This window comes from Melopsittacus undulatus, chromosome 12, assembly GCF_012275295.1.
Source record: "Melopsittacus undulatus isolate bMelUnd1 chromosome 12, bMelUnd1.mat.Z, whole genome shotgun sequence".
In the NCBI taxonomy this organism is placed as follows: Eukaryota; Metazoa; Chordata; class Aves; order Psittaciformes; family Psittaculidae; genus Melopsittacus; species Melopsittacus undulatus.
The window spans coordinates 3,998,847-4,020,761 of record NC_047538.1 but is presented as its reverse complement, the minus strand read 5'-3'; the positions used below and the strand labels follow the sequence as shown (position 1 = coordinate 4,020,761).

At 55.5% G+C, this 21,915-nt stretch overlaps 3 protein-coding genes across 7 annotated transcripts; all 3 read right to left on the bottom strand.

The window, feature by feature from the left end:
* Window positions 1-12,415: 12,415 nt before the first annotated feature.
* On the bottom strand, window positions 12,416-14,764 carry C1QB (complement C1q B chain). 4 transcript variants are annotated; one of them, XM_031044291.2, is made up of 3 exons: window positions 14,674-14,764; window positions 13,473-13,632; window positions 12,416-13,151 (listed from the first exon to the last, which is right to left on the bottom strand). In XM_031044291.2, exons 2-3 carry the CDS (start codon window positions 13,630-13,632, stop codon window positions 12,577-12,579), a joined length of 735 nt encoding a protein of 244 aa, XP_030900151.1. In that variant the 5' UTR covers window positions 14,674-14,764; the 3' UTR covers window positions 12,416-12,576. The 4 variants fall into 4 exon arrangements, with proteins under 4 accessions (XP_030900151.1, XP_033924259.1, XP_033924257.1 ...); XM_034068368.1 differs by having other exon boundaries at window positions 13,473-13,635; window positions 14,627-14,758; XM_034068366.1 differs by having other exon boundaries at window positions 14,627-14,758.
* Window positions 14,765-15,741: 977 nt separating this feature from the next.
* On the bottom strand, window positions 15,742-17,660 carry C1QC (complement C1q C chain). The gene is made up of 3 exons (XM_034068353.1): window positions 17,523-17,660; window positions 16,888-17,083; window positions 15,742-16,725 (listed from the first exon to the last, which is right to left on the bottom strand). The coding sequence occupies exons 2-3, from the start codon at window positions 17,066-17,068 to the stop codon at window positions 16,169-16,171; spliced, it is 738 nt and encodes a 245-aa protein (XP_033924244.1). The 5' UTR covers window positions 17,069-17,083; window positions 17,523-17,660; the 3' UTR covers window positions 15,742-16,168.
* Window positions 17,661-19,219: 1,559 nt separating this feature from the next.
* Window positions 19,220-21,356, bottom strand: C1QA (complement C1q A chain). 2 transcript variants are annotated; one of them, XM_034068337.1, is made up of 4 exons: window positions 21,241-21,356; window positions 20,341-20,512; window positions 19,588-20,205; window positions 19,220-19,504 (listed from the first exon to the last, which is right to left on the bottom strand). In XM_034068337.1, exons 2-3 carry the CDS (start codon window positions 20,501-20,503, stop codon window positions 19,637-19,639), a joined length of 732 nt encoding a protein of 243 aa, XP_033924228.1. In that variant the 5' UTR covers window positions 20,504-20,512; window positions 21,241-21,356; the 3' UTR covers window positions 19,220-19,504; window positions 19,588-19,636. The 2 variants fall into 2 exon arrangements, with proteins under 2 accessions (XP_033924228.1, XP_033924227.1); XM_034068336.1 differs by having other exon boundaries at window positions 19,220-20,205; window positions 20,341-20,535; window positions 21,241-21,340.
* Window positions 21,357-21,915: the final 559 nt, after the last annotated feature.

Genomic DNA, 21,915 nt, shown 5'->3' with positions numbered 1-21,915 from the left:
TTCCCTTCTTTTCAGACCAGCAAAACTCTGCTCTGTAAGTGGATGTTCCAGCTAATGAGGTGTTAAGTGTAGAGAGAATCACAAGTACTTGAGGGCAGATCCAGCTGCTAGTAAAACCAACAGCTAACACCAGGATTGTCCTCAACTTCCAGGAACAGCTTCAGACAAAGAAACTGTCCTAGGGGCAGGATCAAGGGGAAAATAGGGGAAATAGAACCACAAAAACATGCTTGTGTTTCATGTTACAGCCGCGTTATGTGGTTGCATATGTTCCCTTTCCTCCTCCAACAGGGGAGTCTGATGACAAGGGGCATGCTTGGAGCAGACACAGTGTTTCTTAGGGAGCAACAGCCTCCGTACTCCTGAAATACCCCCGTTTGCTGATGCAACGGCCACAGAAGATGTAGCAGATTATGTCAAGGAGGTTTATTTAGTACAGGTCTCTGCTCCCACAGGGAAGAGACGCAGTTTGGGTCTGAGCTACGTCCCTTGCTTGCTCATCAACACTGTCCTCAGGACATTGTCGCATCCAAGAGTCAAAAGTTCTTGATGGTATTTCCTGAATGGGACCTCCTTAATCTAATACCATGGACACAGGCTCAGCGGGCACATCAGGTGGGCACAAAGCTCCTGTGGAGGTTGGAGAAGTTGAGATAGGGCAGAACAGGGTGAATGTCCTACACATGCCATCTCGGGATGCACGGGACCTGAGTGTGGTGGATGGAGGATCACAAGCATCAGAAGTAGGAGAAACACACCAGGTCCCCTCAAAAACACAACCTTTGGCAGGCATCCTGCTGGCTGGATGTCACTGAGGGATGCTGAGAGTCCACAGTACCCTCAGGAAGGATAATAGGACACCACCAGCTCCAAGACCTTATCCAGGGCTGCAGCAATGTAAGGAAACCTGGGGTGGCAGGAAACCCCCTGAAGGGTTTCCAGGACACATCCATGTCTCCCTGACCTGGTGCTGATGACAGTCCTGCTGCAAGCAGGAGGCTGGACCCCTGCATGGGTTTCCACCACCACCTCTGGGATTTGTGCCCTGGAAATAGCACAGAGCTGGCAGAAGGCCAGCATCTCTTGCAGTGCTGGGGTTTATCTTTAAACATAACAATGACAGCAGTCCTGCTTTGATGGAAAATACCTGCCCGGTGCCAGGATCCTGCATCCTTAGGTCCCTAACTGCCAGAATTGGGCATCCTTGGCGAGTGGAGCCGTGTTATCTGATGAAGGGGGATTATGCTGTGAAAACTGCTCGTTGGGGATTGTATATTAACAGGATATGCTCGGCTAGTTGACAGGAAGCAATAAAGTAATTTGAAGGAGACTGCGAGAGAGTGTGTGAGTTCCTGCGTCTGTGTTAAATCACGGCGCTAGATAAGCAAACAGCGCAGCCCTGGAGCGGGGAGGAGCTGCCAAGAGGGACTCGCTCGGTGCCAGAAACCTCCAGGAGCTGCGGTGAATCCAGCTCGACCGCAGCATGGAAACCACTGGGGTTGCAGTTGCAGCCATCCCGACCTCTTGCTCAGCAGCTCCTGTCGCTTGTCACCCCCGTGTCTGCGTGCGCGAGTGGAGGCAGCATCCAAGGGCCGCTGGGATCCCGATGCCTGCGCGCAGGAGCCCGGCCCACCAAGGCTTTGAGGGGCTCCGTCAAGGAGCTGCTCCTCCCCGAGATCCAGGCCTGCGGAGGAAGGGGAGGAGACCCAGGACGAGGAATACGTGCAACTGCGAGAAATGAAGCTGCGAGAGCAAAGGGTGAGCCAGAGGCTGCCTGCAGAGATGAGGGGAGCAAGGGGGGATGCGGACAAACATTCAGCAACCGGCGCAGGTTTCAGTGCCCTGCTCGGATCCTGCCCCCCATATGTCAGCACAAACAGACCCTCATGGTGCTCAACCTCCCATATCCTGCTGGAATCCAATATAGCAAAAAAACCAGCAGCATGTTCCACCCTCGAGAGGCTTTTCTGGTGTCCAGGAGGGGACATTTGCAGGCTTTCGGATGTGATCTCTGAGCCTTTTCATCAGGGAGATGCTTTCACACCCTGTGTGATTGCCCAAGGAGCTTGCTGCCATGGGATGTGAGCTCCACAGGAGCTATGAAAGCGTGTCTGCACTTAGTGAACCTGGGGACACTCAGACTGCTCTCTTCAGAATAACAAGTAAAAAAAGCCATATATGCTGCTTTCCACCACAGGCAAACCCCCCTCCACTTTTCATGGGCATATTGGTTGCATTAGGGGCATCACAAGTCCTCCCTGCTAAGAAGGCAGCGGTGAAGGGGACAAGGGAGGTGGATGGCTGGAGGCAGATGTGGTCAATTGAACAGTGAGGCTGGGCCATGTCCATGTGTTCCTCTTCTGCTTTTTCAGCATTCCCTCCCTGATCCCTGCCCTGACGCTGATCCCCAGTAGGAAGAGTCACCAGTGATGTTCTTGCACCCCTCCTTCTTCCCACGCGCCTCACACAGTCTTTGGAATAACCAGGCAGGACAAACATGACTTGTTCTCCTGCCTGTGGAAGAACTGCTCCAGCTGGCTCTTCCAAATGCATCCAGTCCAGCCACTGCTCAGTTATCTGATGGTCATGATCAGCAGCTAAAGGAGCCTGTACCTGTGAGTCCTTCTCCCAGACTTTTCCTTCCACAACTGGAATGGAGCAGGCTATGCTGGATGGATACACAGGCTGTCCCCTGTCAGAGCTGACACTACAAGCTCAAGCTGTGTGTTGTGCAACCCTCGGCATCGGCACCATTCAGCAGACTAGTGTGGATGGCTCATGGTGCCCTCCACCTCCCTCACCTTCAGTCTGATGCTGTTTCACACTCACCCTGGAGAGTCACGCACTCACTGTTGGACCTTCATCACCAGCTTGGCACCAGGACTTACCTGACCTGCTCATGAGTCACTTCTGCAGGCAGCAGAGAGCAGCATGCTCCGGATAATGGACATGCCCACTGCTATCCACCTCTGATCACAGGGCTTTGGAGCTCCCCAGGTGGGAAGGAGCTGCCACCATTCACACCTGCACGCTTTCCTCAGCCACATGCATGAAACCCTGATGGGACTGCCCATAGCAGCTGCATCCCAACCTCAACCTGACTCCTGCTCACGTCCTTCTGCTCCGCTGCCTCCCAGTGAGAACTAACACAGCCTGGGGCACCCTGATCCTCTTTGCTTCTCCAGCACTTTGTCCTCCTTCCCTGACATCCCCACCCAGCTGCAGGAAAGAGATGTTCTCCCAGTGCATGACCCAACCACATCACAGCAGATTTGGAAGTGCTCCTGGATCACTGGCTCCAGGCCACCCGAGAGGAAGGGCCACTCCCTGGGCTGGACTGGAGCCATGATAGAAAGAGACACAAGCTGCCTTAGCTGCAATCATTAAATCCCTAGCCTATGTGGGAGAGAACATCACATCTTCCCACTCTCTCCATACTCCTGCAGGACGTGCAAGTCACTGGCATCCCTTGACAAGCACATCAGCTGTCCCTATGAGAGGTGGAAGGCTTAGGCTAGGCTTAGGCTCCATTCCGTGCTGTGTCCAAGACTAGGCAGGGCTCCCAGCTGCTCTGGGCCAGCTTTCCAAAAGCCCCCATATTTCCTGACCTTTCTGATCTGCTCACCCATGTGTGAGCATCTCAGAGTGGCTGCTGGGAGCCTAAGGAAGCAGAGAAGCACATTTCTGGTGTAGACTGAGCCTGTTCGAACACATTATTGTACTCACCGATGCCCAGTGCAGAGCTGAGGCTGCAGGACAGGCAGGAAGAAGAGATCCAATGAGTGCAAACCCATGGGATACATGATGTTTGCTGTCCTGCAGTAAGTCGGTATCAGTGTGTGTTATTTACTAAGTCACCTTCATCATCTGCTTCTAAGGAGGGATAGATGGTTTCTCCAGACCAGACTAGGAGTATCCCTGCCTTTCCCCTATCCTGGGGGGAAACTCAAGTCATGTTAGCTCTGCTTGGTGTCTGCAGGAGCTGGAAGCCCTGGTGAACTACAGTGCTGCCTTGACAGATGGGGATTTCCTTCCCCTGCCTGGCTCCAGGCTCTGGAAGCTACTGCCCCCCATCTGCTGTAGCCCCACTCATGGTTCCTGTGGTCCTGACAACTGCTGGCTTCAAAGACAGTGGGATGGAGGATAGGATCCCATCCTTCCAACCTCATCCACATGAAACGTGCCATTACTCTGGCTTCTGAGGGCTGTGTGATGCTGGATGACCCTGAGCCTGCCCGGAGCCCCACGATGCTCCCTAAAGCCCTGGGAGCTGTGCAGCAGGGATACAATCCCCCAGCATGGCTCAACTTGTGTGGGACCAAGGACCACCACCACCACCACATTGGCTTCCCAGGGGGACCAGGTCACCTCCATCACATCCCCATCAGCCAAGGCACCATTAAACCCATGGAAGGTGTTTTCTGTGCCCTGGGTGTTGGCACAGCTCTCCTGCCCAGAGGCACCACGCTCTCACCCTGCCCATCTCACTCCCCACAACAGCTCCCACTGCTCCTGTCTCACCCTGGAGGACCAAGGGGGGGTACGGTACCCACACAGCCCCCACCGCAGCCTCCCCTCCCCTGTGAGCAAGGCCCCCCTACCCAAAGCATCCCCATTGCTGCTGCCTTTACCGCAGGGCTCCGCACCGGCATGGCACGGCCTTTTCTTCCTTTTCATCCCTTTCTCACTTCCCTGAATGCACTTTGCTTGCTTTGGCGGCGCAGGGCAGGGAGAGCCCCTCTGCCCCCCCTCGCTCCCGGGGATCCCCCCCGGCAGATGGGGCCGAGATATGAATGTGCACACAGTGAAGCCCCTAAGAGGATTTGCTGGTGCCCCTTTCATTGCGAGCCTTTGTGTGCTGCTCCGCTGCGGTGGGACGGCCCCGAGTTCTCCCCCGGCTTCTCTCTCTTCCACTCCACAAGAAAAGAAAGTGCCTATAAAGGCCTTGTTTGTCCCATTTGTTTGAAGGGACCATATTGCTGTAGGTGCTGTGGGTCCCGGCGTGACAGCGTCTCTGCTTTGAGAAAGGGGCGATGTGCGGCTCCCTCCTGGGAGGGTCCGAGCAGGCGGCTTAGCCAGGCGCTGGGAAAAAAGGTTTCAGTTGCATTTCAATATCCATTGAACCCTGAATCCCCCGGGATGGGTTTTCCATGGGCTCCGCAGACAGACAAAGCCAATGGAGGTGGAGGCTGGGAAGATGCTTCGGAGGCTGGGAAGATGCTTCATCCGGTGACGGGAGGTGGACCCGTGAAACCCCCCAAAATCCCATGCCCAGGGCTGGCAACGTTGCTTTTCCTATGACATCTAGTGGTAAAGCCATGGAAGGAGGAAAATGTCGGCTGGGTTTTCCCGGCTGGAGCACGGCCATCTCCTGCTGTGGCATTTTGCCCTTTGTATGGCAGCAGACGGTCCCCCCAGCTACGAGGGAAGCAAAACGGAGCTGCACAATAGCCTCAGCGGCTCAGAGATGTCAAACAGCCCACCCCGAAACGTGTGCTTGCCCCTGTGCCTTGTCTTGGATTTTCAGGGCCCCAAAGCAGATGCCTGGGCTAGAAATGGAAGTGCTCACAAGCATGTCTACCACCCTTCCCGCTCCAGTCCATGCTCCAACATGTCCCCTTGTTTGCCTGCCAGCTGCTCCAAGGCAGCTCTAGGACATATATGTCAGGCCTGGGAAGATTTCCAGTGCAAGTCATGCCCCATGTGTTGCAAAGCAGCATTCAGAGGAGAGGTGACCCTGCACAATGAAATGAGGCTCTAAGGATGCTCGCAGGGCATCTTGCCCCACTTGAGGGGCCTTCGAGCCCCTGTGGTCCTGGTTAGGGGTGTGACAATCTGAGTCTGGATAACAGCCTGGGCTGCTCACTGATTAACCAGACTCTGTTAAGGTGTTGGCAAGAGCTTCAGTGCTTTACTAGACACTGGAAAATCCACTCTGGAGAGCACACATTGAAGAGGTTAATCATTAATGTCTCCACTATAGGGTTGCAGTGCAGTTCCTGGTACTAGAGCATCCCCATTGCTGGACCATGAGCTGCCGACAGCGGATGGACATTGTCCCAGAACAAAAGGCACCAGTGAGCCTAAATCCTCTTCTGCACAGCCTGTCTCCTGCAGCAGATCACCTTGACTTGGCATACAGGGCATGCAGGATGGGTGCAGCAGGGTGTGAGGACTTCAGGAGCACATTGACAGTGGGATCAAGACAGTAGAATAAGGAATGAGGGTGCTTTGGTGGTCCTGCACGTGGGTAGAACAGCTGTAACCACCACTGAACCTCAGACTGTACTGAGGGGCTGTGCCAAGTGGTTGTGCTACACCATGTGCAGCCAGACACACAGCTCTAGCAGACATTCTGGGGCTGGGAAGGGATAGCTGATCCTTGGCTTTCTCCAGGAAGCTCTCCTACATGCAGGGCCAGCACCCAAAGTCAAGGGGAGGCACCCAGCACTGCACCCATAGTGGCTCTGCATCCTGAGGGACACTCTCCTGCAGGACTGTGCTCCACGCAGGCAGCTGGTGGCACTGGCAGGACCACTCCAGCACTGGGCAGAGCTCAGGTGTCATCATAGGAGCAGAGTCAAGGTCTTGGTGGCTGCTGGGAGGTCCCCACTGCTGGTGCCTGATGCTGTGGACAGTCCAGGGATCTCCAAGAGCCGAAAATGTGCAAAGCCCTCATATTCCCAGAGCCTGACCTCTTGGGCATCCCCAGGCTGCAGGGCTGGATCCATGGCATAGGCTCAGCCTTGCACAGTAGAGGACACCAGGCTGTGCAGTACACAGAGTTTGCATCTCCAGGTCCATGATAGATGTGCATCTCCAGGTCCATGTAGATGTGCATCTCCATGTCCACGGTGGATATGCATCTCCAGATCAATGGCAGGAGTGCATCTCCATCTCCATGCTGGATGTGCATCTCCAGGTCCAAGATGGGTATGCATCTAAAGGTCCATGATGGATGTGCATCTCCATGTCCATGGTGGGTGTGCATCTCCAGCTCAGCACTGCTGGCAGGAGCAGCTCCCTTAGGGATGTGCAGGGCTGTCTGGCTCCCTCCCATCTGTCTGGAAGTGCTGCTGCTGACCCGTCCTGTTCTGTCTCCTTGGTGACTGCACATGCCAGCATCCCCAGACAAAAGCTCTCCTGGCATATAATGGGAACAGAAGGCAACACTGGGCAGTGCATTCAGGACTCCAGCCCCTGCTCTTGCCGAGTCAGCCAGGGCAGCAGACTCCCAGATAATCCCCATTCAAACACCAGATGGGTATTCCAGGTATGTGTCCGTGCGTGTTGCACACATTTCCCTAGGGATCCTTCTGCAGTGTAGCAGCCCTTGTAAGGCTGCACATGGCAGCCTGGCTGCGTTGTGGGCTCTTAGCTCCCTTACTTGATTGTGGCTTCCCCTCTGCATGTAAATGCATGATTTAGGGCAGCAGGAGGCTGTTGGGAGCAATCCTGGACTCCACTGTTCAGGTACTGACTGCCCAGCCTGCTCATGCATTGCTCTAAGCTGCAGGATGGGTTGTGCTCAGGATGGGTTGTGCTTTGCATGGTGTTTGTGTGGTTTGCATCAGTGTGATGCCTGCTACGTGCCATGTGTATTAATCCACATGAGCCTCTGACTTGCCTCATGTGAGGCACATGGCTGCCTATGGGACAAGGGCTGGGCTTGGGGCTTGTCTCACAGCCTCTCATAGGTGGAGCTCATGACATGTACTGTAAAAAGAGGGCTGAAAACCCCATGTACCGCTCCAGTAGGGCTGGCAGGATGCTGTAACTCAGCAGGGTCAGCTCTTCCCTATGGGGAAACTGAGGCATCTGGGGGGGACTGTCATTGATTCATCCCCAGTCACTCCCAGGAGCCAGGAGTGGAAGGAAGAAGAGCTCTGCCTTTCCTTTTTCTTGCAAACCACAGAAAACCTCAGCGGAGGAGAGCAGGGCTATGTGGGGCTATCCTAGACCCGTGTTGTCACATCCCCAGTGCTGGTTTGGGGGTTTTGCCAACAGAGGCAGAGAGGATCCCCAGCATGGCAACTGGTCTGAGCCCAGGAACCATGAAGCATCTGCATGCAGGGCATGGGGGGAAACCCCAGCTAACTGAGATGTATCCCCAAGGAGTTAAGGACATGCATGGGGACAGGCAGGACCAAGCCGTGCTCACAACAGCCTCTCCCACATCCCCTTGTGCTGCTGCTCCGTGTAGGGGCAGAGACTGGGGGAGATGCTGCTGATGTGGAGATGCAGGAGGGTGGGAGGCAGCAGGAAGCGGAGCGGAAGGAGCCGAGCTCGACGTCGAGCTGTGCCTGGAGCTGAATGCTGGCCAGGCTCTCCATCCCCGCACATCCCCATGGAAACCTTGGCCTTGTAGGTCACCAATGGCCACGCTGGTCCAAGCGGCCTCCGATGTGGACAAAGCCACTCTCCATCACCCAAAGCTGCAAAGGGGAGAGGGATGGAGCCCATCCCAACCCCTGCACCCCACACCCCAGGGTCAGGGATGCCTGAGCATCCTCTCCGTTGGCAGCATCCCTGCCTCCCCTGGGGCTGTGTGGGGTGCTCCAGCAGCAGCATCACACCCTCAGGTTCTGCTGGTCCTTCCCCTCCTGCGCTCCCTTCGCAGTGCAAGTGCCCTGAATGCTCCATTTGAAGCTAATTTCGGCTGAAATCTGGTTTGCTTTCCAGCGTTGCTGCTTTAAATTGGAGAGATTGACCTTGTAGCAGGAGGTGACATGCAGATGCACATCAGCAGCCCGTCAGAGCGGGCAGCGGGGGCCGGGGGGGGGGCTGCGGAGCTGCCTCGGGGACAGGCCAACTATTTTATGAGTAATTTAATATCTGGAACACAGACTTCATTCCCAGAGATCTGCTGGGGAAAGAAAGAGCCTTTCTGCAGCCCTGTAAAGGCTGCTCCTCATAAGGAGGAGGAAAAAGGGGCTGGGACTTAACCCCTTGGTGGCCAGCCCAGAGCGGAGCCTCCACAGCTCCCACTGCTTGCAGGGAGGCCAGGGAAAGGAGGAATTCCCTGTGCAGGTCAAGGTGGGAGACAAACCAGTCCCAATTGCTCCAAGGAAAAGAAGGGATTGCTTCTTACCATGCAAATTCACACCCAAGCCTGAGTGAGGATGGGGGAAACAAACTTATCAGGAGCCCTGAGGTTAGAGCTTGGATAACAGGTACCAAGAACTGATGGGGCGCAGCACAAACAGGTCAATACCTCTGCAGCTGCCACAGTGTTTGCTGGTGATGTGAGACCATCCTCATCCTTGGCTCAATGGTACTGATAAACAACACAGCCAGGCTTTGATCTCTCCAGTTCAGCTTCACTTCCCATAGGACTCGACAGACACCTTGCATGCTCCACCTCATCGGATCCTGCTTCTGCCTGCACTGGAGCTTTGACACAGAGACAATCTCCAAAACCCAGGTAGATGACACAAGGGAAACCCCCACGTGATGGTGTTCATGCTGATCCCTGGTGCTGGGTACCAGGAAGGGTTGATTTTAGGATCCTCACAGCTCTCTGTCAGTGTCTTGGCACATCAGGGGGCTTGCTCCCAAGTGTGCCTGGTTGCTGGGAGTCCCCATCACATGTGCTGCTCTTTGGTGTGATCTGGTACATGATGGGGCAGCGTGATGGGCGACATGGCCATGGTGCTCCTGGTTAGCTCTGTCCCACACAGCGAGACCTCCAAGCACCCCATGTCTGCTTAGGGCAAAATGCTTACACCCTCAAACCCCCTGCTCTGAAGTCACCTCAAAGCACCACCCGCCTCGACATCTGCTCAGCATCTGCTGGCCTCTTCATCTTGGTGGAGGCCCGACACCACAGGCGAGGGTCACAGCACCACCTGGTGAAGCTCCATGGCTTAGCTTTGGTGGGACCATGAGGAAGAACCGGGCTCAGCATGGAATGGGAAGAAAAACCCAAAGGGAGGGAAGGGGAGCAGAACGTGCTTGTCAGGGCAGGTCTGCAGGGAGCATGCATGGAGCAGGGTGAGTGCACATGGGTGCACGATGTGAGCACACACAGAGCAGTCAATACGTGCGTGGAGCAGGATGAGTGCATGGGTGGGAGCATGCACATGCATTGGTGCAAGTGAGCACAAAGGCACAGAGCACTGGGACAGCTCTGGCATATCCTGGATGAGAGCAAAGCCTGCAGCTCTTGCAATGGGTGCAGCCATGGCCTGGTTAAAGCTTAGAGGGTAGCAGGAGCCCATGGGTGAGATGTAAAGGGTGAACTAAAGGTGCAAATCAGTCCTTTCCCTGAGACAGTGAATGTGGAGCCCTGTGATACAGGCTCCTCCTGTGGATGGTCCCTTGGGGTGGGGCACCTGCGTTTTGGCTCTGGTCTCAGTGGGTGCTCTAATAGCTTGGGAGAAGGGGTCCTCTTCATGGTGGGGTGGAGACCTCAGGTCTTCCTGCAGGGACAGAAGCACATTGCCCGCACTGAGCGGCCATGGATGAACTGAACAGGGATGCTGCATGGACCACCATCCACCCCAGCCACCCACAGCCCTCTGTTCTCATTTTCTCACCCATTCTAGGTACCTGAGAGGTTGTGCTGCTCCATGGCCCACACAGTGACAGCTTCCGAGGAGCAGACAGCTGCCGTCCCATGGAGCTTGTGCCTGCGGTGGCATTAGGGGTGCTGGCTGAGACCCATGGCAGGAGCTGCACACCTCTGTGTTCCGGATGCATAAGTGAGGTGCAGTTGGTACCTGCATCCCCCTCTGACTCTCCAGGTACAGCCAAGACCCTGGAAACCCTTTGGCTTGTGCTGGTGTTAGGCCAGACATCAGCTTCACAAATCACTCCAGAGGGGTCCTGACAAAGACCTTTTCAAAAGTCCAAAATGATTATATCAATTACTCAGAAAGGCAGAAAGCTTTGACACGCTGTCCACCAACATCCTAGATCCATTCCTGCTTCAGGTTCCTCCTGCCCTCGCCTGCCCTATTGCATGGGGTTAACCCATGCCAGAGGAAGGACTTTGCATTTGTCTCCATCAGATGTCAGTAGGCTCCTGCCAGCTCATCTCTCCAGCCTGCCAAGGCTCTTTCATTGGCAGCCCTGTCCTCCTTGGCTCGCTGACTCCTGCAGACCTGCTGCCCAGCCTTGGTTTTGGGGTTAAAACTCTTTCCCTCGCCCTGCCCTGCTGACCCGGTTGTACTGGGGATGCTGCATCTCCAGCCGCAGAATGGCACAAGTGATGCAGCTGCTTTTTAGAAGCATCCCAGTGCTCCCGCACAGGGAGATCTTTGGGATGCAATAGCCAAGCATCTCTTCTGATGTGGGGCAGAGCTCTGCGGACACGGGGCGGCTGCACCCCAGGGACAGAAGCCACAGATTTTGCTGGGGGAGGGAGGCAGCGGGGATGGTGCAGGAGGAAGCAAAGGCAAAGGCAAAGGCAAAGCCTCCCCTCACCTGCTGCCTGGTCCCTGCGAGCGCTGCCCTCCCAGCCTGCGGGACAGGGATGCGAGGGCTGATCCAGTCTCCAGTGCCATCTGCCGGCCACTTACCCAGGACAAACTGGAGCCTGCACCAGTGCTGGTCACTGCGCTGTGCGGGCCAGTAATGCGGGGCCCTGGACCCACAAGCAGACCCCGAGAGTTCAGTGGCACGAAATCCAGTCCGTATCCGATCCCCAAACCCCTTTATCACCCCCTCCATCAAGCCCCTTTCAAATCCCAGACCCCCCCCAAATATTCTCCTATGTGGTGAGTGCCCTGTGGACACCCCAATGGGCTTCACAACCCAGCACAGCTGGGCTGGAGGCTGCAGGCAACCTGCCCACGCAGGTACGATGCTGGATTGTCACCTTCCCCAGGGATGGGGACATTCCTGGAGTCCTCAGCTCTGGAGGTCCTTGGATCCATCAGCTCTACTAATAAAGACATCTCTGAGAGTGCTTGGTTGTGCTTTAGGACTTCATAGAATCACAGAATCCCAGACTGGTTTGGGTTGGAAGGGACCTTAAAGCTCATCCAGTCCCAACCCTATCTGTGTGCTCACCTCTTCCATCATGGCATTGAGCTCTGGCTTCCCTATCACGGCTCGTCTTGGCACAAGGTTCCACAAACTTCCCTGGATATTACAGTTACCACCACCCAAAGCAAAAGCTCTAGAAGAGGTTGGTGTCCCCACATCCATCGGGCCTCAGGACTCTGGTACAACACTGTCTCCAGCATCTCCCCATCTACCACCTGTACCCAGTGGCTGCAGCTTTCCCACTGTGTTGTGTGTCCCACCTCCTGCTAGAGATCATGTTTTCCTCTCTGTTTTCCAAACCCTGGGCTGAGACCTTTGCTGTGTGGCTCTGTGACAGTGATCTGCAGCAGGAACTGCATGAATTATCTGGCTCTGCTCAGCAGGAATGAACCCAGGTTGCACCTGGGGCTGTGAGAAGCAGGAAGGAGTCAGCAGCACAAAGAGCTGTCATTTAATGGTCAAGAGCAGCAGCTATGTGCTTAAGGCACTTAAATCCAGAGCAAAGATTCAGATTTCCAGGGGAGTCCTCAGCCCTGCAGGGATCAGCCAGCTATAGGAGAAAGGATGCAGAACATGTTCAACAGACTAAGCACTGGGGGAGATGAGGAAGCCAGAGAAGATGCTGTCGGACCCTTCTATCCCCACCAGGGAGTTCTTCTCTGTTGGCTCCAGCCAGATGGACTCATTGGCTGCCAGCTTGAGGACCACACCACCCGTGGTGACCTGGTAGCTGCCCTGCACGTAGTCACAGAAGGTCACCACCTTCTCACCCCTGCTGCCACCCCGGCCCCTTTTCACGCTGAGGCACAGGTTGCCCCTGGATGTGACGTGGTAGGTGAAGTAGTAGATGCCAGGGATGCGGCAGATGAAGCGGCCGTAGCGGTTCTCATAGTGGCCCATCTCATTGGTGATGATGCGGTTGAAGCGGATGGGCTGCTCCTGGCGTGGGTAGGGACCAATGGTCCTGGCAGCTGAGAAGGCAGACTTGAGGGTGGCCTTATAGTCACCAGCATCGCCCTGAAGGCCAGGGCTTCCCATAGGACCTGGTAATCCCTTTGAACCAGGGGGGCCCTTGGGGCCAATCTTCCCAGGGTAACCTGGTAGTCCTGGGTCTCCCTTCTCCCCCATGTCTCCTTCGTGATCCACCTGGCCAGGGGGACCTAGGGAGCAGAAGGAAGAGTCATTGTGGTCTCAGTAGAGCCCCATGGGTCTGCAAGGGGCACTGAGAAGGAAACCACCAGTACCTGCATGGAGTGAGGGTCAATGGAGAGCCCTACCTGCCCAGCATCAGTGATGCACCTTGCTTTTGTTCCTCCAGTCTGTCCCCTTTTGTCCCCAAGCATCACCCCCTCCTGATAACCCCCTATAGTCACTGGTGAAAAATGGATTGCTTTCCCAGGACCATGCACCCAGCACTGCCTTTTCCTGCTCTTGGCATTCCCAATATGACATTTTCCCCAACTGCATCCTCTCCTCCTTACCTCGGTCACCCTTTAGGCCATTCTCCCCATCTCTGCCATTGCTTCCAGGTCGTCCTGGTGACCCTGGGATGCCTGGGATGCTGCCATAGGTGTTGCAGAGGGTGGAACTTGCAAGCTGCCCTCCAGCCAGACAGATCAGCATCGCCCACAGGGTCTGCATCTGCTGGAGCACAGAAGGACATTGAGGGGCTTGGCTTGTGCAATGGGAGGGATGGGGCAAGCACTCTGTGCTGCTCTGGAGAACAATGGCTAGAAGTACACCTGGGTAATGCCACCAGGGAGGGAAAACATCCTGCTGCAGAGTCAAATCCACCCTCCTGATGGCCTTGGAGGGACCATCCCCTTTGGGCATGGGAGGGTTTTTCAGTCTCTTCTTGCTTTTATATGACCAGTATACAAGTGCCCAGAGCTTCAGCCACATGAATACCTGGGGACAGGTTAGCCTGGCCCAGGGATCTGATGCCAGCCTGGCCAGGCTGCTGCTACAGGCACATGCTGCAGGTTCCCACTGCTCCCTCAGAGTAGAAATTCTCTACCCCACCTTAGGATCACACCTGCAGGGTAAAATCCATCCCCAGGTGGGAACAGTTTCCCATCTGCAAGCTCTTGCTTCCCACCAGCCTATCTGTGGGACAGCAATCCTTGCAGGTTACAAGGAAATCCCCAAACCTGCCCTCTAACCCCTGTGTGCTCCTGTTGTGTTCTGCCATATGCCTGCTTCATCCCAGGAGCATTTCTGTATCTAACCAGCCTTACCGGGACAGTCATAGGGGATGCTGGTCCCTGGGGTCCCATCTTCCTTCTGCCCTCCCTGCATCCCACAGCTCGGCTCCTTTCCCCAGCTCCCCGTGCAGCTGTGTATGCCGTGAGCACTGCACATTCCAGGGCTGTACCTGGACATCACATCACCCCAGGCATGCTCGCTCACTGGCCTTAGGTGGAATTTCCCAGCCCCTTTCAGACTGATGCTCAGTCGCTGATCTCCCTGCTGGGCCTTTGCCATCTCCCCTTTCATCCCCCCCTTCCCCAGGTCAGCAGGATGGGTTGAGGTCCCATTAGGGATCTCCACCACCTCCAGCCCAGCAGCCTCCTTTCTCTTCTGCACCATGCAAGGCATCAAGCACCAGGAATCTGATGCTGCCAGGTTCCCTTACCTGCAGGGTGGAGCTGGGGCTCAGCCTTGCCTATGTCTCGTTCTTACCTTCAGGTTCTGGTTGCACAGATGGGGAGATGGGGCAGGACACAGCAGTGTCCTGCTTGGAAATGCCTACGAGGAGAAGCAGAAGTTTGCTGGAAGGGTTATTGTGAAAGGATCTGGGCCACATCCCTTTTTTATCTTTAGCTCCTACCCTTTTTTCAGTGGCACTTCCACATCCGCTGCAGATGCTGTCCATCAGCTCAGCAGAACATGCCATCCCCAAGCAGCACCCTGTGGCCCCAGGCATGCAGCTCTGGCCTTGGGGAGCAGAGGGATGTCTGCTCTGCCCTGCAGGCTCCCTGGGTCATGCTTGCTATGGGGAATGCTGCCATGAGCTCCAGACAAGGTTGGGGTAACCCCCAGGACTGCAGAGATGTGTGTGCGTTGAACTATCATCCCCCAGGCTTCTCTGCTTCCCAGCTCAGCCCAGAGGATGCTACAGGGTCATCCATCACCTTGAATCTGTTCTCCAGGCTCTCCTAAATGCTGAGGATGGGAAACGATTCCATCCTGTGGTGAAAGCATTTCCAGTCCTGCTTTCTGCTGATGCTTGTGGTGATGAAGCACAGGATGTTCATGGGTGACAACCTCCTTTTCCATTGCACAAAGTGTGCCACCAGGAGGACTCTCCTGGTGGGCTTTGTAGCCTCCAAAGCCACAAAAGCCACACGCTCAGGGAAATCAGTGCTTCCCCTGCCTGAACCTGTTGAAGCTGGGATGTCCCAGCCACCAGAGGCATGGCTATGAGGTGTGCTGTGTGCTCTGTGGCCTTCTGCAATTGAACTGGAGGGGAACAGCAGTATGAGGGCCCCTACCTGGAGGAGTCTTGGTCCCCCCTGACCTAGGGGCATGGGCACATGAACCATCCCTTTCCTGCAATCAATGTGGCTGTGAGTCCTACCCCACCGAGCAAAGCCAGGGTTGTGAATGGTGTGTGATGCTCTGATGCTGACAATGGACAAGCTAGGGAGGAATTAAGGCTGTTCTGATTCCACACATGCACACAACATTCACCCAGACATATGTGAGCTCTACCTACAAGTCATGGAGGAACAAACACCCTGGGCCACATGCACTGGGGGATGTTTTATTGACACTTTCCATAGCTGGGTGATGGCAAAGGCACTGCTGCTGACCTGCTCCAAGACACGTGGCTGTCCTGCTGGGAAGGGGAAAGGTGCAGGGAGACCTCTGCCTCAGTCCGGTTATGTGGGATTCTCAGGGTGGATGCACGTGGCAGTGCCAGCAGCACCCTGGGGGCTTGGCACCATCACTCTGGGTGCAGATGCATTCAGATGTGGCTGTTTGCCCCATTCAGTGGCTGCCTGCGCTCAGTCCCCAGGCCAGACCATTGAGTCTGGGGCTAGAGCTGACCTCTTCCCTGGGGCTTCCCAGCCAGCAGAGAAGCCTGGAGCATCAGCAACAGCCTGGCACAAGCAGCAGTGTTTTCAGGGCAGGGTGAAGAGGCCAGCACACTGAGATGGGCTCTGGTGGTCCTCTAGTCCGGGAAAAGCAGGAACCCAGAGAAGATGCTGTCAGAGTTCCCGATGCCCACCATGCCATTGTAGTCATTCACTGCCAACCAGACCTGGTTCGCAGCATCCAGGTGGAGGAGGGTCCCCCCAGAGCTGACCTGCATGGTGTTGGTCTTGTGGTCACAGAAGCTGGCCACCTTGACCTCATCCTTGTGCAGGATGACACAGAGGTTGGCTGTGTGCGAGGAGTGGAAGACAAAGTAGTAGAGGCCGGGGATCCTGCAGGTGAACTTGCCCGTGGTGGTGTTGTAGTCGTGGTTGGTGTTGGTGATGACATGGTTGAACACCACGGGGATGTTCTTCAAGGGGTACTCACCGGTCTGCCTTGTCACTGAAAATGCTGACTGGTGCTTCTGCTTGTAGCTGCCCGGCATTCCCGGCTCTCCAGCCATGCCAGGGTCTCCAGGGTCTCCAGGGGCACCAGGGGGACCCATGGGGCCATTCTTGCCTGGCAAGCCAGGGCTGCCTGGTTCTCCTTTCATGCCCTTGGGCCCTCGTGTTGCAGGGGGGGCCGGGATTCCTGGGGGGGGGTGAAAGGGAGTGAGTGTCAATGGCAGGATGTGGGGAGAGGCTTCTCCACAGAGGATGCTCTCCTTAAGCCTGTAAACCAAGGAGAGCAGCCATGGAGGAACTGACGGCCCCCATTCAACAGCCTGTGTGGTTCCCCTCCTTGTTTACTCACCTGGCTCTCCTTTGGCTCCCTTCAGGCCATCCCGGCCATCCTTGCCTGGCAGACCTGGCATACCTGGCAGGCCTGGAACACCATAGCAGCTATGACGGGCATCTCCGGCCACAGCAGACCCCGGATTCAGGAGCAGGAGGGCAAGGACCACATGGAGCTGCTCCCAGAAGCTCTGCCCCATTTCGGTGCTCTGGAGCTTGCAAAGGGAAAGAAAGTGTTCAGGATTGGAGGCATTACATGGTGGCTTCCAGACCATGGGACAAAGGAGGTTCTATGAGGCTGACTGCACCAGGAGCTCCTGGCTGTGATGGCTGAGCCCTCTATGTCCCCCCCATTCTAACTGCCAGGTGGTCGACCCGAGCGATCCCAGCCCTGCTCCAGCAGCATCCTCACTTCCCTGGCTCTGCCCATCAGGTTCAAGCCCCCATCACCTGGGATCTCCCAGGACAAACCTTTGCCCATAGGAACAGGTCTTCCCTCAGCAGGACCAGCGTGCATCTCCTCTCCATGACATGTGTGCAGCCTGTGTCTCCTTCTCCACCTCCTCTCACATAGCCCAGTGCTGTGCCATACTGATGGACCCCCAGTCCCCATGCAGCCTCCCCCAAAGAGATGGACCCTGCAGCACCTCTTACCTCTGATGGGGGCTTCAGTGCTGCTGGGGCCTCTGTCTGCTGTGGGCACTGCCGCTGGCACAGCAAAGTGTGTGTGAGTCTGTGACACCCTCCCTGGGGAAGTCTCAGGGTTAGGAAAGGGCCCTTGGGGATCCAGAACCCTCAGATGAGTTTCACATCCTCCTGACTGGTTGTTTCCTCTGAGCAAGCACTTTCCTGTCCATCCAGTGAGATCTGTACTTGTGCCACCGCAGCACATCCTGAACTGATTTCTGAGCACAAAGGCAGCTTATGGATGGGCGCAGAGCTCCATGTGTGTGCAATGAATGGCTTGTGCAAAGTCATTGCCTGGCTCTGATGGGACCATGCTGCATCCTCAGGCAATGGATACACAGACAGACTCTACATCTCATTGAAGCTGTACAGTAGGTATGCTTCATTCAGTGCTGAGGTGCATGGGGGATCACTCCTCCAAAGGCATGTGCACCTTTCCTTTGTCACTCAGTTTGTTTATGTTACATATAATGATTACATAAACATGAGATTGCTTCATGTCTAATACATATGCAAAACCTATTCCCGTCTAGTATTATAATTAGTTTTCTGGCATTTGTCCCATTGATGCTCTTGCGCCGTGCCTTCTGGGGGTGGTCGTTAGGAGATCATGAGGATGAAGGCCTGTAGCTCCTCTTCATCATCGCAAGTAACCTCTTGCTTTCATGCAGACTCAATAGGGTTTCGTCTCCTACCCAAACCTCAGGTTCAGTACAAGCAAGTTTTATGGATCTTAAAGCAGAAATTTGTCAAGTTTGCAAATTTTGTTACTCTGGATCTCTTTTGTTCCTGTTCTTTCTATGGATACTGTTTGTCTTAATAAATGTGAAGTTATGACTCTTACCTACTACAGTTCTGCTGAGCAGCTGTAACTCCTACAATTCTGCTTCACCATTCTAGCAGCTTTGACTCCTACGGTTCTGCTTCACCAAGCACAGTGACTGCTTAAGCAAGCAGGCACAATGTTAACCCTTTCTTCCCAGGTATCACAATGGCACTGAAGGATGTCACTTGGAGCATTGTGTCCTTGATCAGGGTAAGTGCTACTGAGCAACAGCTAAACCATCAGTGTGTTATCAGCATTGCTCTCAGACTCAGGCCTAAACACAGCATTGCACCAGCTACTAGGAGGAAAGTTAACTCTGTAACAGCTGAAATCAAGGCACTTCTCTGATGCTTCCTGGCTTTCTGATACCTGCCCGGCCTGCAGTACTGCCCACCAGTCTCACCCCAAGCCCCCAGGAGAGAAGAGCATCACCTCAACACTCCACTGCCATCATCCCACAACCACACCATCCACCCTGAAGTCCCTGCCACTCCTTGCTGACAGGCTGGAGGACCACAGCTGCTTTTCCCCTTCCTTGGGGAGTTTGGGTACCAAAGAGTACCATGTGGGTGAAGTGTATGGTCTTCATGTATTTGCCCCTGTGTTTGTACAGGACAGCTACCTTCGACTCATCCAAGAAAGGACAGACATCAGCCAGTCCCAGACATTTCCTGCTCTTGTACATTCAGTCGCTCCTGTCCCTCTGCCTTTCCAGTTGGGGTCTGTGATGGGCCAGGGGCAAGCTGGCATCACTTCTCCCACTGAGCAGCTTGGGATGGGGCCCAGGACAACGATGGGTTGGGGAAGACACATGAATAGGAAAGAAAAGCCAAGCAGCTGTTGTGGGAGAAGGGTTTATTTATGCAGATGGAGAAGGGTGTGAGAAGCAGCAGTGGCTGAGTGCCAGGACAGCATTTGCAATGGTTGGTGTAGCAGAAGCAGTGATATGCAGTGATTTCCCACTCAGGAACAAGGAACTGTAGCTGATAAAGTTGTCTCCAGGGACAATCAGACCTCTTCAGTGTGGGGTCTGAATGCCCTCTGTCTCCAGGATGGGGTGGAAAGGATCAGCATGGAGGTAACTGCTCCAGTGCTGACCCCCAGCCTGGCCACTCTGTGACACCTGTGGAAGCACAGGACCCATCTGGTGACTCAGTTTGCAGCCATCTGTGTTTGCTGCGGTACTGAACCATCCCACACACTCACAGGGTAAACACCATGCAGACAGGTAGGTCTGGGCTGGTGGACGGACCCATCAGCCCATCAGTGGGTAGAGCATGAAGCCACTGAAGACGCTGTCTGCCTCAGAGCCGCTGTAGATCATGCTGCCCCGGGCAGGATCGGTGCTGAGGGAGACCCGGTCCCCCTGCGCCAGGCTGAGCACACTGCTGCCCGAGTTCACCTGCAGCACTTGGCGGCTGTTGGAGTCACAGAAGCTGACCACGTTCTCTCTGTTCTTGGTGATGCTCAGGCAGAGGTCACCGCTGGAGATCACCTGGTAGGAGAAGTAGTAGATCCCGGGGATGCTGCAGGTGAACTCCCCGGTCTGGGGGCTGTAGGAGCTCTCCTCGTTGGTGATGATGTTGTCAAACACCACAGTACTGCCCCTGGCCGGCGGGGACCTCCGCGAGGCAGAGAAGGCAGGATGCGGATGCTCCAGGATATTGCCAGCCTTCCCCTTGGCCCCCTTCGGCCCCGGCTGCCCAGCGAACCCAGGGGGGCCGGGCAGGCCATGGTAGCCCCGGTTCCCTGGGATGCCAGGAGGCCCAGGCTCACCTGCATCCCCTTTCGGTCCCTGGATGCCCGTCCTCTGGGCTGATCTCCCTGCAGAGAGGTGGTGATGGGGGGAAGTCCATGCATGTCTGTCATAACCTGAGCTGCTCCCACAGCCCGGGATGCTGCTGCCAAAGGGCTTGAGGTGCCCAGGTCACTGCACCGCACATCCCGGCTCCCACTTACCTGGTTCTCCCATGTCACCCTTCTGCCCCGGCCTCCCATCAAGGCCAGGGACTCCAGGGAAGCCATCCTTGCCATCTGGTGCCCGGCACACACCGTCCTCCATCAGGGCCATGCCCAGCAGTGCTGCCAGGGTGCTGGTCACCAGCCAAAGCCTGGGGTGCATCCTGCCTCCCTACAGACACAGGGGTGAGGGAACTGGGGATGGAGGCAAGCACACAGCAAACACACCTTGGACACAAGTGCTTTCATCAGGTGCATCCACACATCTCCCATGGCACCCCTGTGTTGTTCAATATTGGTAGAACACCACGTGCAGCAGTGAAAATAACTTCACAGAAGGATTTTGGGGGTGTTTCCTTATGTGATCTGAAAGCAGTGATGTTACAGAAAATCTGATGTGTGGCCAAGGCAGGACTGTGGGATTGGAAAGGCCAGGACATGAAGCACAGCATAAACCCTTTGCATGCTCTTGGGATGGGTGGTTGCATGTCAGATGCATGCAGAGAAGTGTTGAAACACTGAGATACAGGCAGTGATCCCATGGGATAGAGACCCCAAGTGAGGAAGGGATGCAAAAAACACAACAGAGGAGGGATAAAGAGGAAAGGGATAGGCAGGAAGAGATCCATCTGTCCAACACATAGAGCTGGAGAGAGAAAGGATGTCCTGAGCACACAGACCGACCCCAAAACCTGAGGTGCTCAGCCTGGAACAAGCCTGCAGAACCCAGTGATGTTCCCAACCACATGGATCACAGACAGATTACTGCTGCCCTCCCTTCCCCCTGGCATCATATTCTCCTCCTTTTCCTACTTGTGGAGGAGGCAAGTGGGACAGGGAGCAAGGACCGGTGGGTGTTGGCAGGGGATGCACATGTCCCTTGCTGTTGGGGTGACTTACCTCCTTGCTGGGGTGAATGAAGACAGAGCAGTCTGAGCAGCAGCTCTCCTCACTCGAAGCCTTTCCCTGTGAGCAGGGAGGAAGAGGAGCAGGATGAGGGGATGTCCTTGCATGCACTGTGGTTTGCCTGGTTGGGGAAGAGGAGTACCAAGTTTCGCTTTCTCTGCAGGAGAAACTTGTTCCCTTTCCTGCTGTGCTGGGAACAGGCAGGGAACAGCTTGGTCAGCAGAAGTGCAGGACCACAGCGCTCCCAGCCTAGCCCAAGGCAGTGACCAGCAGTGGCCGGGCACAAAGGAACACGAAGGTGGAGGCTGCCCAAAGGCATCCCACAGCTCTGTCATAGCAGGAGGGGATGGGAGGGGTGAGCACCAGGTGGCATCCAAGGGATGCTCACTGTGGGGATCACTCCTGATGGCTCCTGGTCTGGGTGATGGGCAGAGCACGACTGTCACTGGTACCCAGCCTTGTCATCGCTGCTGCTGGGGGCTGAACCCCTCTGGTGCCCACATTAGGGCTGCTCCCTGATGAAGCAGGGCTCTGGCAGCGCTACAGGAGAGCCCCCAGATGCCACCAGTACTCAAGCCCCACTGCGGCAGGGAGCAAAGGGATGAGATATGCCTCAATGAGTGCAGCAGGTCCTCGGGGATGCTGGGGACCAGCCAGGACACCTCTCGT

Coding starts and splice junctions, on each gene's coding strand:
- C1QB (XM_031044291.2), bottom strand. CDS start 13,632: ATGCAGACCCTGTGGGCGATGCTGATCTGTCTGGCTGGAGGGCAGCTT. Junction 13,152..13,472: donor TGGCCTAAAGGGTGACCGAG/GTAAGGAGGAGA, acceptor TCTGCTCCCTAG/GTCCCCCTGGCCAGGTGGAT.
- C1QC (XM_034068353.1), bottom strand. CDS start 17,068: ATGGGGCAGAGCTTCTGGGAGCAGCTCCATGTGGTCCTTGCCCTCCTG. Junction 16,726..16,887: donor GGGAGCCAAAGGAGAGCCAG/GTGAGTAAACAA, acceptor ACCCCCCCCCAG/GAATCCCGGCCCCCCCTGCA.
- C1QA (XM_034068337.1), bottom strand. CDS start 20,503: ATGCACCCCAGGCTTTGGCTGGTGACCAGCACCCTGGCAGCACTGCTG. Junction 20,206..20,340: donor GGGTGACATGGGAGAACCAG/GTAAGTGGGAGC, acceptor ACCTCTCTGCAG/GGAGATCAGCCCAGAGGACG.